This window comes from Hyperolius riggenbachi, chromosome 4 (assembly GCF_040937935.1).
Source record: "Hyperolius riggenbachi isolate aHypRig1 chromosome 4, aHypRig1.pri, whole genome shotgun sequence".
In the NCBI taxonomy this organism is placed as follows: Eukaryota; Metazoa; Chordata; class Amphibia; order Anura; family Hyperoliidae; genus Hyperolius; species Hyperolius riggenbachi.
This window is the reverse complement of record NC_090649.1, coordinates 151224427-151239300: the sequence shown is the minus strand read 5'-3', so window position 1 is coordinate 151239300 and position 14874 is coordinate 151224427. Positions and strand designations below refer to the sequence as shown.

The 14874-nt window shown below is 43.0% G+C and overlaps 1 protein-coding gene across 4 annotated transcripts in view; it reads left to right on the top strand.

The window, feature by feature from the left end:
- Positions 1-14874, top strand: part of PLS1 (plastin 1) — a 165105-nt gene that overhangs the window by 114084 nt on the left and 36147 nt on the right. For all 4 annotated transcript variants that reach the window (XM_068280783.1, XM_068280782.1, XM_068280784.1 and 1 more), the window contains 2 exons: positions 5903-5980; positions 6774-6963. In XM_068280783.1, coding sequence (XP_068136884.1) covers positions 5903-5980; positions 6774-6963 — 268 coding nt within the window. The remainder of the gene's footprint in view (positions 1-5902; positions 5981-6773; positions 6964-14874) is intronic.

Sequence of the window (14874 nt, the reverse complement as noted above, 5' to 3'; positions counted from 1 at the left end):
CGGTGACGTCATCCCGCCCCGTCGCCATGGCGACAGGGGAAGCCCTCCAGGAAATCCCATTCTTTGAACGGGATTTCCTGATCGGAGATCGCCGAAGGCGGTTGAAGCGGGCGGGGGGATGCCGCTGAGCAGTGGCTATCATGTAGGGCTCGCTACATGATATAAGAAAAAAGAAACAAAAAAAAACTGCTGCGCTGCCTCCTGGCGGATTTTTTTATACCGCCAGGGGGGTTAATGAAGAGTTCTTAGAGAGATATTCCTTTCTTCTTCCTGTTAGCTAATACTTCCATTTCCTTTGTACTAGAAAAGAGTTCCACCCACTTTCTGTTTAGCATTAGATCAAATACTCTGCAATATAGGCTGTCCTGCTGTAGATTGTAAGCTCGGAAGGGCAGGGCTCTCTCACCCTTTTGTGTCTTGGAATTGGTTACACATTTATTCATATTAATTTTGTCACTGTAATTACCAATTCTGTATTTTGTACCGTTTCTGTATTTTGTACCGTTTCAGTATGTTGTATACTGGTGTTTACCATTGTCTGTATTATTTTGTGCCCCATTTTTGCTTCTTACTTTGTACAGTGTCACAGAATATGTTGACGCTTTATAAATCAATAGTAATAACAATAATAGCCAATCATTACCATGCCCTGCTTACTTCTAATACAGGTGGTCCCCTACTTACAAACAAACCCCTGGAATGTAACTTGTTTGCAAGTTGAATTTGTTTGTAAGTTGAATCATGTGTTATATGTAGTGAAACGTGGATAAATGATTTACTTTTGGACACCACTGGATTTGGACTTATAGGCCGCCTTTTACACTGTGGCATTGCAGTAAGCTATTTTACCACAAGATTGTAGGTAGGTATACAGAGGTGCCAGTAAGGATAAAACAGTTAAAAAAAAATGTTAAAAAGGGGGAAGTATGGTGGACTTACCTCCCTCGGGGAAAAAACAAACAGTGAAATGTTACTATAATTCACAGTAACATTTATTAGATACTCCAAAGGTGCAACACGTTTCGCAGGTCGGGATCCCACTTCATCAGGCAATACATTTGGAGAATGCAAAAGGGGGTCTGTAACATGGACAAGTGCCTCTGTCAATCAGTTGAGTCCACCCTTGGTGGAGGGGTGTATCCCCATACCTTTCCTGTCTACAGAGAGCGACTTCTTATACCTGAGTGGTGTCAGGTTCTAATGCTCCCCACCTGCCTTTCCAGTGGTTGCCTTTGCGGCGACCTCTGTAACTATTGCATATTATACTCACTGACCATTGATCTGAATTACTACACTATATTGGGCTCTCGGTTGTTTTTGTCTTTTTACTTCAACCCAATTTACCACAAGAGGACGCTAAGTCAATGAAAGTCTATGGAGACCTTCACACTTACGTGCGATGCTCTGTGCCGGAAGTGTTTAACTCACTGCATAGTCGCCGCAAAGTCATCTGTGCATTACCGCATGATCCCTGTCTATCGCACGGATTATGCAGTAATGTAAGTCTGTGGTGATGCAGTAAGTGTGAACGTTGCAGCATGGTGTGGCAGGGTGTGCATGCAAATACCGACGGGAATACTAGTGACGTACTTCCTGTCCAGCAGGGGTTACGCCACTGATCAGGGAGGGTGAGGTTGGGGATGCTGGTCTATGCATATAACCCAGTTTGCATATGTGTATCAGCGCCAAGGAAACAAAGTGGCCGCTGCTGAGAGAAGAACGATGTCCAGAGTTCACAAACAGATAAATTATATATGCTCAGCGCAGAGTCCAAAAACAAAAGACGAGTCTTCAGCAAAGGATAAAAGCAGGCAAATCTCCACCACAATAAATATTGGGTTCACGGCACAGCTCTGCAATCATGGATACCCAAAAAAGGAAAGAGGCTTACCAGCTGGTGACAACCCACATTATAAGGTTGTATCAACGCTTTGGTAGGACATCAGGAAGCAACAGTCTGTCCAGGATCCACCAATTCAGCAATGATTCCTCTCACGAATGGATATCAGTAAACATCATAAAAAACAAACAAACGGCAACTCTAAGTGTAAACCGTTTAATATAGAGTTTTCATAGTAAAAACAGCTTAAAAATAGCATAAAAATAGCATAAAAACAAAACTTACATACGGGGCCCATGCAATGGGAACCCCGAGAAAGTTGCACGCGTGTATGGGTCAGCGGTAAAGGACAGTATGAAGGTGCCGCCTGTCTCCTTCCCGACCGGTTTCGCAAACTAGCGTCATCAGGGGATTAAGGATACAAGCGGCTGGCACCAAATATATAAACTTTTACAATAAAGAAAGGGGTGGGGCTATGAACACCAACAGTCAAGACCCCTCCAATAGAGTATAGATCAGACTCTACTAGGAGAGTGACTATAACCCAGATCAATACACATTGAAAACAATGGGATATAAGATTAGAAGCTTGAAGTCTCCAGTGGCTAGACAGCACAGTGGTCAAGGGCCCTGTCTCTGACACAGGAATCCCAGGTTTAAGTCCCGGCAGCCAACCCTGTGTTTTTTTTTTGTTTTTTTTTTTTTTTTACTATAGTATGCAATACATACTGGCATATATAAAACCAGAAAGTGCACATTATAGAAGGTGAATAAGTGAAAAATTACCTAGACAGAGCCAGATAGATATTAAGTGAAAGCCAAGGTCTGAGAATACAGAACTGAATAGTGAATAAATGGCCGGCATAGGGAACTTACAAAGAGGAAAAACATAGTCCTCCCAATAGGATAGACAAACAGCGCATAGCTGCATTGCACGTCATCTACAACGCCTAAGCGGCAGAACGACATACATGTATAAAGTTGATGCAAAAAAAAAAAAATAATAATTTAAAAATTATAAAATGCGTCATTAGTAACGCTAGGGGGGCAAAGTGCCACATATGCGTAAAATTCATGCGGCAATGCGTGTAAAGTGCACAAACCCAATTTATGCAGGGATACACTTGGACTATATAAAACCGTGTGTAAAACGTATACATAAAACGTATGAAATATATGAGATTATGCATGCGCCATTATTAATCGTGAAAGAAATGTAATAATCAACGCTATCACGTGAATGAGAGGTACACCGAGAACATAAAAGGACTCATACGTACCAATGAAAAATAGTGCACATGCCCACGTGACAGGGGGACGTGTAAAGAGAAGTAGAATACTAGTGAGCTCCTTATAGGAATGTGCATAATATTTCGCGCATAGACGCGTCGAATAAATAAGAATGTACGAGAAGGAAACAAGAGTGAGAGAAAGAAAGGTCCCATTAACCAATGTCGAAAGAAATTGCCAGTGAGACAATTCCCCCATCTAAACTTTTTCGGGAAATATATACAGTACATATATATACACATATACATAGTCGAGGGAATACCACACCAGATATGCCAGTAAGTATAGCAAAAGGTTATACAAGTGACCTTAAAAATAATATTAAGCAAGTAGGCCAAGCAGACCGACACACATGTACAATCACAGAGTAAAAGTATCAAAAATTATAAACAGTCATAAAAATTATGAATTATTAATAAAACAATTTACGTCCAGTTCAACATTCAGCCCATCTGGGCGTAGTGTTCGCAGTTTGAAAATCCATTCGGTTTCTAGTCGTGAGACATCTCTAACCCGATTTTGGCCTCTCCAGTTTTTCTTAATGCTATCTATAACGCAGTATTTCAAAAGGGAAGGGTCCTTATGATGTGTGGTAGCAAAATGTTTGGGTACTGGATGTCCCATAGATCCCTTACTGATCAGGTAGATGTGTTCCCCCAGTCTTTCCTTAAAGGATCTGGTAGTTCTACCCACGTATTTTAGACCGCAAGGGCATTCCAATAGGTAAACCGTGAAAGTGCTATCACAGGTGAATAACTGCTTAATTTCAAAGGGCCGTGAGGTAGCGTTCCCCGAAAAGGTGTGAATTCTGCGTGGCATGGACTTGCATGCTTTACATCCTTTACACTTACCACATCTATAAAAACCTTTAAGTGGTACTACACTGGAAGGGCTTATTTTGGGTGGACCTTCTATAATGTGCACTTTCTGGTTTTATATATGCCAGTATGTATTGCATACTATAGTAAAAAAAAAAAAAAAAAAAAAAACAGGGTTGGCTGCCGGGACTTGAACCTGGGATTCCTGTGTCAGAGACAGGGCCCTTGACCACTGTGCTGTCTAGCCACTGGAGACTTCAAGCTTCTAATCTTATATCCCATTGTTTTCAATGTGTATTGATCTGGGTTATAGTCACTCTCCTAGTAGAGTCTGATCTATACTCTATTGGAGGGGTCTTGACTGTTGGTGTTCATAGCCCCACCCCTTTCTTTATTGTAAAAGTTTATATATTTGGTGCCAGCCGCTTGTATCCTTAATCCCCTGATGACGCTAGTTTGCGAAACCGGTCGGGAAGGAGACAGGCGGCACCTTCATACTGTCCTTTACCGCTGACCCATACACGCGTGCAACTTTCTCGGGGTTCCCATTGCATGGGCCCCGTATGTAAGTTTTGTTTTTATGCTATTTTTATGCTATTTTTAAGCTGTTTTTACTATGAAAACTCTATATTAAACGGTTTACACTTAGAGTTGCCGTTTGTTTGTTTTTTATGATGTTTACTGATATCCATTCGTGAGAGGAATCATTGCTGAATTGGTGGATCCTGGACAGACTGTTGCTTCCTGATGTCCTACCAAAGCGTTGATACAACCTTATAATGTGGGTTGTCACCAGCTGGTAAGCCTCTTTCCTTTTTTGGGTATCCATGATTGCAGAGCTGTGCCGTGAACCCAATATTTATTGTGGTGGAGATTTGCCTGCTTTTATCCTTTGCTGAAGACTCGTCTTTTGTTTTTGGACTCTGCGCTGAGCATATATAATTTATATGCATATAACCCTGTGGGCTCACTCTGCCACAGGGTCTTATCAGTATGGATTTGTGTGCGATGCGGCGATCCCATGGCATGCTCCCCTGCCAGGGGATCACCACACTCCACAAGTGTAAAAGGACCCATACTGTACATTTTTTTGGGCGGTTATTTTAAGCATGCATTAAATTTGTTTTAAACTGCCTACAACCGTTAATACAATGCTGTTAACCCTATGTCTTTTTCCATGAAAGTAGGAAATAGACACACTGCAGATTTATTGCAGGATTTTTATTACCTGTAACTAAGAAATGTTTTCCTTTTAAATGGTTATTATGCTGTTGCTTAACTTTTTGAGCAGACAGGAAGTACTGAGTTCAGGTCTGCTTTAAAGGGACCCTGAGTGGTGTCATAAAAAAAGTGGACTTACCTTGGGCTTCCTCCAGCCCACCGTAGCCTGCGATGTCCCCAGCATCCTCCTGGCTCCCTCCGCAGTCCCGCTAGCGGCTCCGGTAATGCGCCGATGTTGGGTGACGTTGCGCATGCTCGTCCCCACTGCGTACCTTCACATCATCACGCCGGCCCCTGTAAGAGTCCTGTGCATGCGCAGTTCAGTCTAGAGAGAACCGTGCATACGCAGGACTCTTACGGTGGCCAGCGGGATTACGCGATGGGTACGCAGCAGGTGCGAGCGCGCATGACTCCACCCGAAGTCTGTGCATTACCAGAGCAGGCAGCAAGACCATGGAGGGGGCCAGGAGGATGCTGGGGACCTCATGGGTTACGGTGGGCTGGAGGAAGCCCCAGGTAAGTCCAGTTTTCTTTTCTATGACGTCACTCGGGGTCCCTTTAAGTATTCATGTCTAGAATAATAAAAAAACAGCCATTTCCCTGCACCTGTCTGGGTATTTCAATCGAGCTCAGTCAAGCATAAGAATTACTTGTGTGGAAATCAGCATCATTACTTGTGTGAAATTGGCGGTAATGATCATACTCATTCATCTCTTCCTTTTATTTCTCCCAGGATTCCAAAGCTTACTTCCACTTGCTGAGAGAGATCGCTCCCAAAGACGAAATCTTCATAGACTTTGCTGGCTTTCATGTAAGCTGACACTGCAGATTTCTAAACCCTTTTCATATGATCTTCATCTAGGAAGAATCCTTCTGTTCCTTGAATAGCACAACTGAAAAGTAACAATTTAGAAAAGTACAATTGTATTTGAAATTAATGATGTGCCCATTACTATAGAGACGGTCAGTGCGATGCAAATCATTAATTCCAGCTTGCATGCATATTGAATACAGCTTAAAATTGGGTCAATCAGATCCCTTTCTTGCTGAATCTGATTGATTGACCCAATTTCCATTTGCATGAAACTTGCATGCAAGCTAAAATTATTTCCATTTCATAGATGGCCTATACCCATTAGGAGTTAAAAGAAGATTAGATAGAACTTGCACTGGGGCTCATAGCTACGCCACTGCCCACTTCTCCGGGTCAATAACAATAAGGTGCCAACGGTTGCTGTTAATTCAGCTGGAACGCGTCTATCTTAATGATACCTTGTCATTAGAGTAAAAAACAAACAGGTTGTCCTGTTTGCAGGCCGGCCAGCGATGTCGCCCAGTGGGTGATCTGTGTACGCACCTTAATGTCACTACTCTTCACTGCATTTCATCCTCATCACCTTTATTATTATTTTTTTTTACTTAAACTTAAAGTACTTTTTAAGTAAACATTTTGACACTTAACTGTTGTCCAAGTATGAAAAAAAAAAATGTGATACTCTATTAACAAATAATTTAAATATACACCGTAGATGTGTGCGGAAGCCACTGGCAAATTTCAGTAGAAGGTATTATTTTCCATTTATGTACTGCGCCTGTGCTTACAGGAACCTAATGATTTAAAGAGGGCCAATTACATGCTGAACCAAGCAGACAAGTTGGGCTGTCGGCAGTTTGTGTCACCCAATGATGTGGTCTCTGGAAACCCTAAACTGAACTTGGCATTTGTGGCAAATCTGTTCAATATGTACCCAGCTCTGCACAAAACCAATGGGTATGATTTTAACGCAATTGAAGGTAAGCAGAACACTCAACATCATTAAGTTTCAAAAAACGGATCCTTAATTTTAAAGGCTTTATTTTCCATGCATAATTGCATTTTTATGTAATTCGTCCATTTCTCTCCTGAAAGATCTCTCAATGTGGCTAGCAAAAGTTTCTAAGTCCATCTTAGTGGGTAGATTTCTACTTTGATCCCGTAGATCTTTCACCGCCTCCCCTGCTACATCCTGACTAGTCCTCAGATCCCCGGGCTCTGTCCCCTTACTTGCTAAGATGTCTGCATCTTCCCCTTCCACGGAAAGTACACAAGGGGATCTTGGTTGGGAACGGGTTTCTGACCTTGCGCCTGTCGTAGCTGTCTTTGCTGGGGATACACGGTACGTTTCTGTACTGTGTATCGACCAGCTGATCCGGCCAGCTGATAATATTCAGCTGGCCCGATCATGCTGCTCGACCCCCGCCCGCTCGATTCCCGCCTGTGGACAATGGCAGGGAATCAAGCGCTGATAAGGAAGCGCCGGCAGGGGCGAGCGGCAATCGATCCGTGCGCACGCGCGGACGAGCAGGGACGCGGCTGGGGTCGATCCGGCATAAAGCCACTAGCTTAGATGCCCATGTTACCTAAACAGTGCAGCTCTGTAGACTAGTTTGGGCAAAATGTTTGTTTTATGCTCAAAAAGGCATAAATATCCAGGATCAGGTTAATTAGGCACCAGCTTTGGCAGATGTGTAATAGACCACCGTGTTAAATTGCGGCTTTATGGCTACTAAAGTGATAAACAGCAGGGTTAGGTATAAAGAGGAGAGGTTAGTGTTAAGCATGGGGTGGGGGGCAGTGTTATTGGGGCATTAGGAGTGAGGGTTACTGTTAGGTATTGTAGAGGTGAAGGTTGTGTTAGGTATTAGGAGGAGAGGTTAGTGTTGCACATTAGTGGGGTAGTGTTAGACATTGTAGAGGTGGAGGTTAGTGCTAGATATTAGGAGGACAGGTTAGTGTTAGACATTAGTGAGGAAGTGTTGGGCATTAGGAGGGAGGGTTACTGTTAGGCATTGGAGAATTGGAGGTTAGTGTTAAATATTAGGAGGGGAGGATATTGTTAGACATTACGAGGGGGGTTAGTATAATATTATATTAAATTATATTTTGACTATTGGAATAGTGGTGCCCAGTTTAACCCACACCTTCACAATATGTGGTCTAAATATCCCCCCCAATTAGGCATTTCATATTGTTCACATTTCAGAAAATGTATGATTGTTTTTCCAGTTAATCATCAGGACAAAAATCAAAATCAAAAGTGATTGTGATTTAAGACTTGATTTATACAAATCACGTTTGGCAACACTATGGCATTCTATAGGGCTGATGCACTATACTGCAGTAATATTGCTGTGCACAAGCAGTGCATGGCAATATCACCATTACTACCGGAAGCATATACTGCGAGTTACGCCATTAGTAGTGCGAACATTGCTACTGTTAGTAATGCACGTTACCTTACCATGTTTGCGATACTCAAGTAGCATGAGTTGCGCTAATAGCGTAACTCACATAAATGCTGCCGGTAGTAATGGTAATATTGCCCTGCGCTGTCCACTCACAGCAATGTTGCTGGAGATTAGTGCATCAACCCTTATGTATCAGTTATAAATATGTTTATTACTATGCAATATTTAGATTATTTCTACATTAACATTATTATTTCAATAATTTCTTTATCAAAGAACAACTGTGCAGACTACTAACCTAGAGACTTTTATCATTTCTATCTTTGCACATGCCACAGATTTCACCCTTGCTTATGTAGTAGGTACAGTATACTTTAGTCGTATGCTAACATCCCAGAGTGATACAAATCCATTTGTCACATGTGTTATTGGTTTGGACCCATTTGTAACCATTATTTTGGCATGTGGGTTTTAGAGATGGTATCTAGTACAGGGGTTTTTTTAAACTTTTTTTTTTTTTTTTTTGTAAGAACCTTTTTTTATTTATTTTTTTTTTTTTATTTTTAAATACAGTGTAACCACATAATCCAATCCAGTGGCAGGAAGGCTAGAGCAAAATTACATAAAACATTAAGCAGGTGTTCACATCAAGGATTCTGATTGGTCTCCAATTTTCATTGCACTGGTATTGATGAATTGGCCATATGTGCTGCTCATATGGTGCCCAGACCTCTAACAGAGATACAAGCAAAACAGTTCATTTAGGGCTGGTGCACACCAGAGCGGCTCTGAAGTGTTTTTTAAAACGCTTGCAGGGGGAAAAACCTCTTGGCTAATGAAAGTTAATGGGACGGTGCACACCAGAGCGGCTCATTTTTTCCCACAAATGCAAACTCGCAAACTGCAAGCATTTTTTAGATTTCTGAGGCGTTTCTGCCTCAATGTTAAAGTATAGGAAAGTGGAAAACCGCTCTGAAAAACGCTAGATCAGAGCGGTTTTCCAGGTGTTTTTGTTACAGAAGCTGTTCAGTAACAGCTTTACTGTAACAATATTTGTAATATGCTACACAAAAACACTCCAAAAAACGCTAGGCATGTTTAGAAAATGTCTCTAAACATGCCTAGAATCGCTCTTCAATCTGCTTCAAAAACCTCTAGCTTTTTGAGGATCTGCTAGAGGTTTTTGGTGTGCACTGGGCAAAAAAGGAACCCGAGGTGAGAGGGATATGGGGGCTGTCCTATTTATTTTCTTGTAAACCATGCCAGTTGCCTGGCAATCCTGTAGATCTTCTGGCATAAGAAGTGTCTGAGTCAAAAACCTGGAACAAGCTAATCCAGTAAAACCTGAGTCAGAGCACCTGATCTGCTGCATGCTTGTTCCGGTTTTATGGCTGAAAGTACTATAGACATAGGATCAGGAGGACTGTCAGGCAACTGGTATTATTTACAATGAAATACATATGGCAGCTTCCATATCCCTCTCACCTCGGGTTCCCTTTAACTTGAATGTCTTTTTAAAGCAAAACTTATTTACAGGCTGACACTTTCATGTATCTGATAAGCAGCACCCATACTGCATACTACAGAGCATTGTGTGAAGCTATGCAAATCATTCAATGCTTTCTGTCTTTACAAGCTAGATATATACCCAGAAAGGCTTTATATCACTTCATTTTACAGAGTCATTTAAAGCAACTTGCAGACAGCTGTTGCAGCTTATTTAAGCTTTTCATGTACTGATGAAGGCACATGCCTGAAACAGCTGTCTGCGCATTGGATTTAATGCATCTTTAACCACTAAAATTGGTGTGGACCTGGCGGCAGCCCCAGGACCTCCTAACGCCAATCAGCGTAAGGTCCTGGGGTCGGAGTTTGCAGGGGATTGCACGCCGATGCGCGCACATCCCCGCTTGAATGACGGACTTCCGGCTGCACCATCAGTCTCCCAGCGGCTATCGCTGCTCCTCTTTTATCACTGTGAAACACTGCGATCTACAGCAGCACTGTACTGGGGACAGCCGTGTGACACGGCTGTGCTCCTGACACCCACAGGAGTGATCGGCTGGCTGATGCCTATGCCAGCCAATCACAGTTATTGGCTGTCGGGGGCAGGGAGGGGCAGTGCAATAAATAAAAAGAATTGTTATTTTTATTACAAAATAAGTACGATAAATATTTGTAAAAAAAAACAATTAAACACTGCACCACCAATCAGAGCCCAGCAAGAGAGAACTCTGTTGGTGGGCAGAAAAAGGGGGGGGGGGGGAAATCACTTGTGTACTAAGTTGTGCGGCCCTGCAGCGAGGCCATAAAGCTGCAGTGGCCCAATTTGTGAAAAATGGCCTGGTCTTTAGGGAGGTTTAAAGTGAACCAGAGAGACGAAGCACCCTCATGTATTTTACCATATAGATCAGTGGGAACATTAGAGAAAACACCTACCCTGCTGTCTGTTTCATTCTGCACTGCACAGCCTGCTTCTAATAAACCCTGATAAAATCCCCAACTGAGCATTTAATCTGGCTTTGCTATAACGACTCGGCTATAATGATTCCTGAGCAGAGCCAGCAGGGGGCAGGCTTGGACTTGAAAAGACATGAGAGAACACGAACTGAGCTATAAATATTCCTGAGCAAAGCCAGACTGAATGTTCAATCGGGGATTTTATCAGGGCTGATTAGAAGCAGGTTGAGCAATGCAGAATGAAACAGAACGCAAGGTAGGTGTTTTCTCTAATGTTCCCACTGATATATATGGTAAAATACATGAGGGTGCTTCGTCTCTGGTTCACTTTAAGCCTATTGTTCTGAAGTGGTTAAAATTAAGTTATAGGCTTTTAACCTGTAAACCAACAGCTCTAAATGTACATCTGAATAAATTATTTGCATGGCTCTATCTTGTCCTGAATGATGCATTATGGATGTTGGTTGGATACAGAAAATGTTTCCACATCCTTAAAATTGCACTTTTTTTTCAATGTAAAATAATAATTTAGATACCATCTTTAGTGGTTATGATGATATTAATAATATTTCATTGTAGGGCATATTAAAGCAAACCTGCTGGCAATTAAACTTGTATGACTTTTACATTATTTTCTGGTTGAGAGTGTTAAGTCACAACCTCCACCAGTTTGCCACAAGATGGTTTGACCAATGACTAGCCTGGATTCCTTCTGTGGACTTTGCTCCATACTGGGTAAAACAGCACAGCAGTAGTTAACATAAGAATATCCTCTCATTTATCAGGCTCAAACACTTAAGCCTGATACACACTTTCAATTATGATTGCACAATCACTGACCAATGTTTCCACCTCCATGTAGTATGAGGGTCAAACAGATATTGAATATTATGAGCAGGTTGTGTAGGTAAACCCTCATACTATTTAGAGGTGGTAAAATTGGTCAGTGATTGGCCAATCATAATTGAAAGTGTGTAACAGGCTTTACTACATTTGCAGAAAAAAAATGAAAATTCTTAGCAACTTTATTTTTAATTCATTTGAACATAGAGGTTATTTATATAGTTAAACCTTAGATACAGCAGTAAGTGAGCTTTGTGGTTGTGCCTGGTACCAGCTGGAGATCAGTGTCTTGCATGCTTTATCCTATAATAAATGTTATGCATGCCATAATGTTGTACTGCTAGCACTATAGCATACTTGCCAGCATTTGAGAAAGACAAAACATACCATATTTTTGTGTGTTTTACGTTATGAATTAATGATATACCGGTATATTTTTCTGTATCCTTACTGGGGAGATTTCCCATCACTTCACTCAGGCAGCAGTGCTGAGTGGTAAACACAGTTTGGCACCACTGTTGGCCTAGGAGCAGCGCAGCCCCATTCAATACAACTGAATAGCGGTAAATTTGATGGATATGTGTCAAGAGTAGGTGTTCAATGCTGAGTCGCTGTGCTGGCAGCTAAGACATTGGGCCCAGCTATTCAGTTAGAAAATGGTTAATTTTGGGCTGTACTGAGAATGATTTAAAGCCCACCTCAAGGGCATATAATCTGGGTAATATGGAGCCTATGGCAAACACTGAAATTGTACCCCCCACAGAGGCGTAGCTAGGGTTTTCAGCGCCCGGGGACAAAGACTATTAATGCGCCCCCCAAAGTCAAGGTTGCGGCGCGCGTAGCGCGCCGCGCCAAAAAGGGGCGTGGTCACATAATAAATGTGGGCGTGGTTATGGGTGGAGCCAAATGTATATGGAGGTTAGCAGGCTCACGCTCACCCACCCTCCCTCAGTATGTACCTTCCAGCATGTTCCAAGACAAATTCAGCAATCATGAGCCCCCCCATCAAGACAAATTCAGCAATCATGAGACCCCCAACATAACCAACTCAGCAATCATGAGGCCCCCAACAAGACAAATTTAGCAATCATGAGGCCCCCAACAAGACAAATTCAGCAATCATGAGGCCCCCAACAAGACAAATTCAGCGATCTTGAGGCCCCCAACAAATCATGAGGCCCCCAACAAGACAAATTCAGTAACCATGAGGCCCCCAACAAGACAAATTCAGCAGTCATGAGTCACATAAATAGACAGCATTTCACATAAATAGGTAGAATGCCCCCTTAATATGGTAGACACCTCTCACCTGGCAGCAGTTCTCCAAAATACACTCAATCTGACGTGGTTCCCCAAAAATAGGTAGCCCCAGGTCTATAGTTGTCCCCAGAATAGGTGGCCAGCAGTATAGATGTCCCCAGAATAGGTGGCCAGCGGTATAGATGTCCCCAGAATAGGTGGCCAGCGGTATAGATGTCCCCAGAACAGGTAGCCAGGGGTAGAGATGTCCACAGAACAGGTAGCCAGGGGTATATGTGCCCAGTATATGTAGGCAGGGATATGTGTGCCCAGTATATGTAGCCAGAGGTATATGTGCCCAGTATATGTAGCCAGGGGTATATATGCCCAGTATATGTAGCCAGGAGAATAATATGTGCCCAGTATATATAGTCAGGCGTATATGTGCCCAGTATATGTAGCCAGGGGTATATATGCCCAGTCCATGTAGCCAGGGGGTATATATGCCCAGTATATGTAGCCAGGGGGTATATATGCCCAGTATATGTAGCCAGGGGGTATATATGCCCAGTATATGTAGCCAGGGGGTATATATGCCCAGTATATGTAGCCAGGGGTATATATGCCCAGAGTAGGTAGCCAGGGGTACATATGCCCAGTATATGTAGCCAGGGGGTATATATGCCCAGTCCATGTAGCCAGGGGGTATATATGCCCAGTATATGTAGCCAGGGGTATATATGCCCAGTATATGTAGCCAGGGGGTATATATGCCCAGTATATGTAGCCAGGGGTATATATGCCCAGTATATGTAGCCAGGGGGTATATATGCCCAGTCCATGTAGCCAGGGGGTATATATGCCCAGTATATGTAGCCAGGGGTATATATGCCCAGTATATGTAGCCAGGGGGTATATATGCCCAGTCCATGTAGCCAGGGGGTATATATGCCCAGTATGTGTAGCCAGGGGTATATATGCCCAGTATATGTAGCCAGGGGTATATATGCCCAGAGTAGGTAGCCAGGGGTATATATGCCCAGTATATGTAGCCAGGGGGTATATATGCCCAGTCCATGTAGCCAGAGGGTATATATGCCCAGTCCATGTAGCCAGGGGGTATATATGCCCAGTCCATGTAGCCAGGGGGTATATATGCCCAGTATATGTAGCCAGGGGGTATATATGCCCAGTATATGTAGCCAGGGGGTATATATGCCCAGTATATGTAGCCAGGGGGTATATATGCCCAGTATATGTAGCCAGGGGGTATATATGCCCAGTAGATGTAGCCAGGGGTATATATGCCCAGTAGATGTAGCCAGGGGGTATATATGCCCAGTATATGTAGCCAGGGGTATATATGCCCAGTATATGTAGCCAGGGGGTATATATGCCCAGTAGATGTAGCCAGGGGGTATATATGCCCAGTAGATGTAGCCAGGGGTATATATGCCCAGTAGATGTAGCCAGGGGTATATATGCCCAGTAGATGTAGCCAGGGGTATATATGCCCAGTAGATGTAGCCAGGGGTATATATGCCCAGTAGATGTAGCCAGGGGTATATATGCCCAGTAGATGTAGCCAGGGGTATATATGCCCAGTAGATGTAGCCAGGGGTATATATGCCCAGTAGATGTAGCCAGGGGTATATATGCCCAGTAGATGTAGCCAGGGGTATATATGCCCAGTAGATGTAGCCAGGGGTATATATGCCCAGTAGATGTAGCCAGGGGTATATATGCCCAGTAGATGTAGCCAGGGGTATATATGCCCAGTAGATGTAGCCAGGGGTATATATGCCCAGTAGATGTAGCCAGGGGGTATATATGCCCAGTAGATGTAGCCAGGGGTATATATGCCCAGTAGATGTAGCCAGGGGTATATATGCCCAATAGATGTAGCCAGGGGTATATATGCCCAGTAGATGTAGC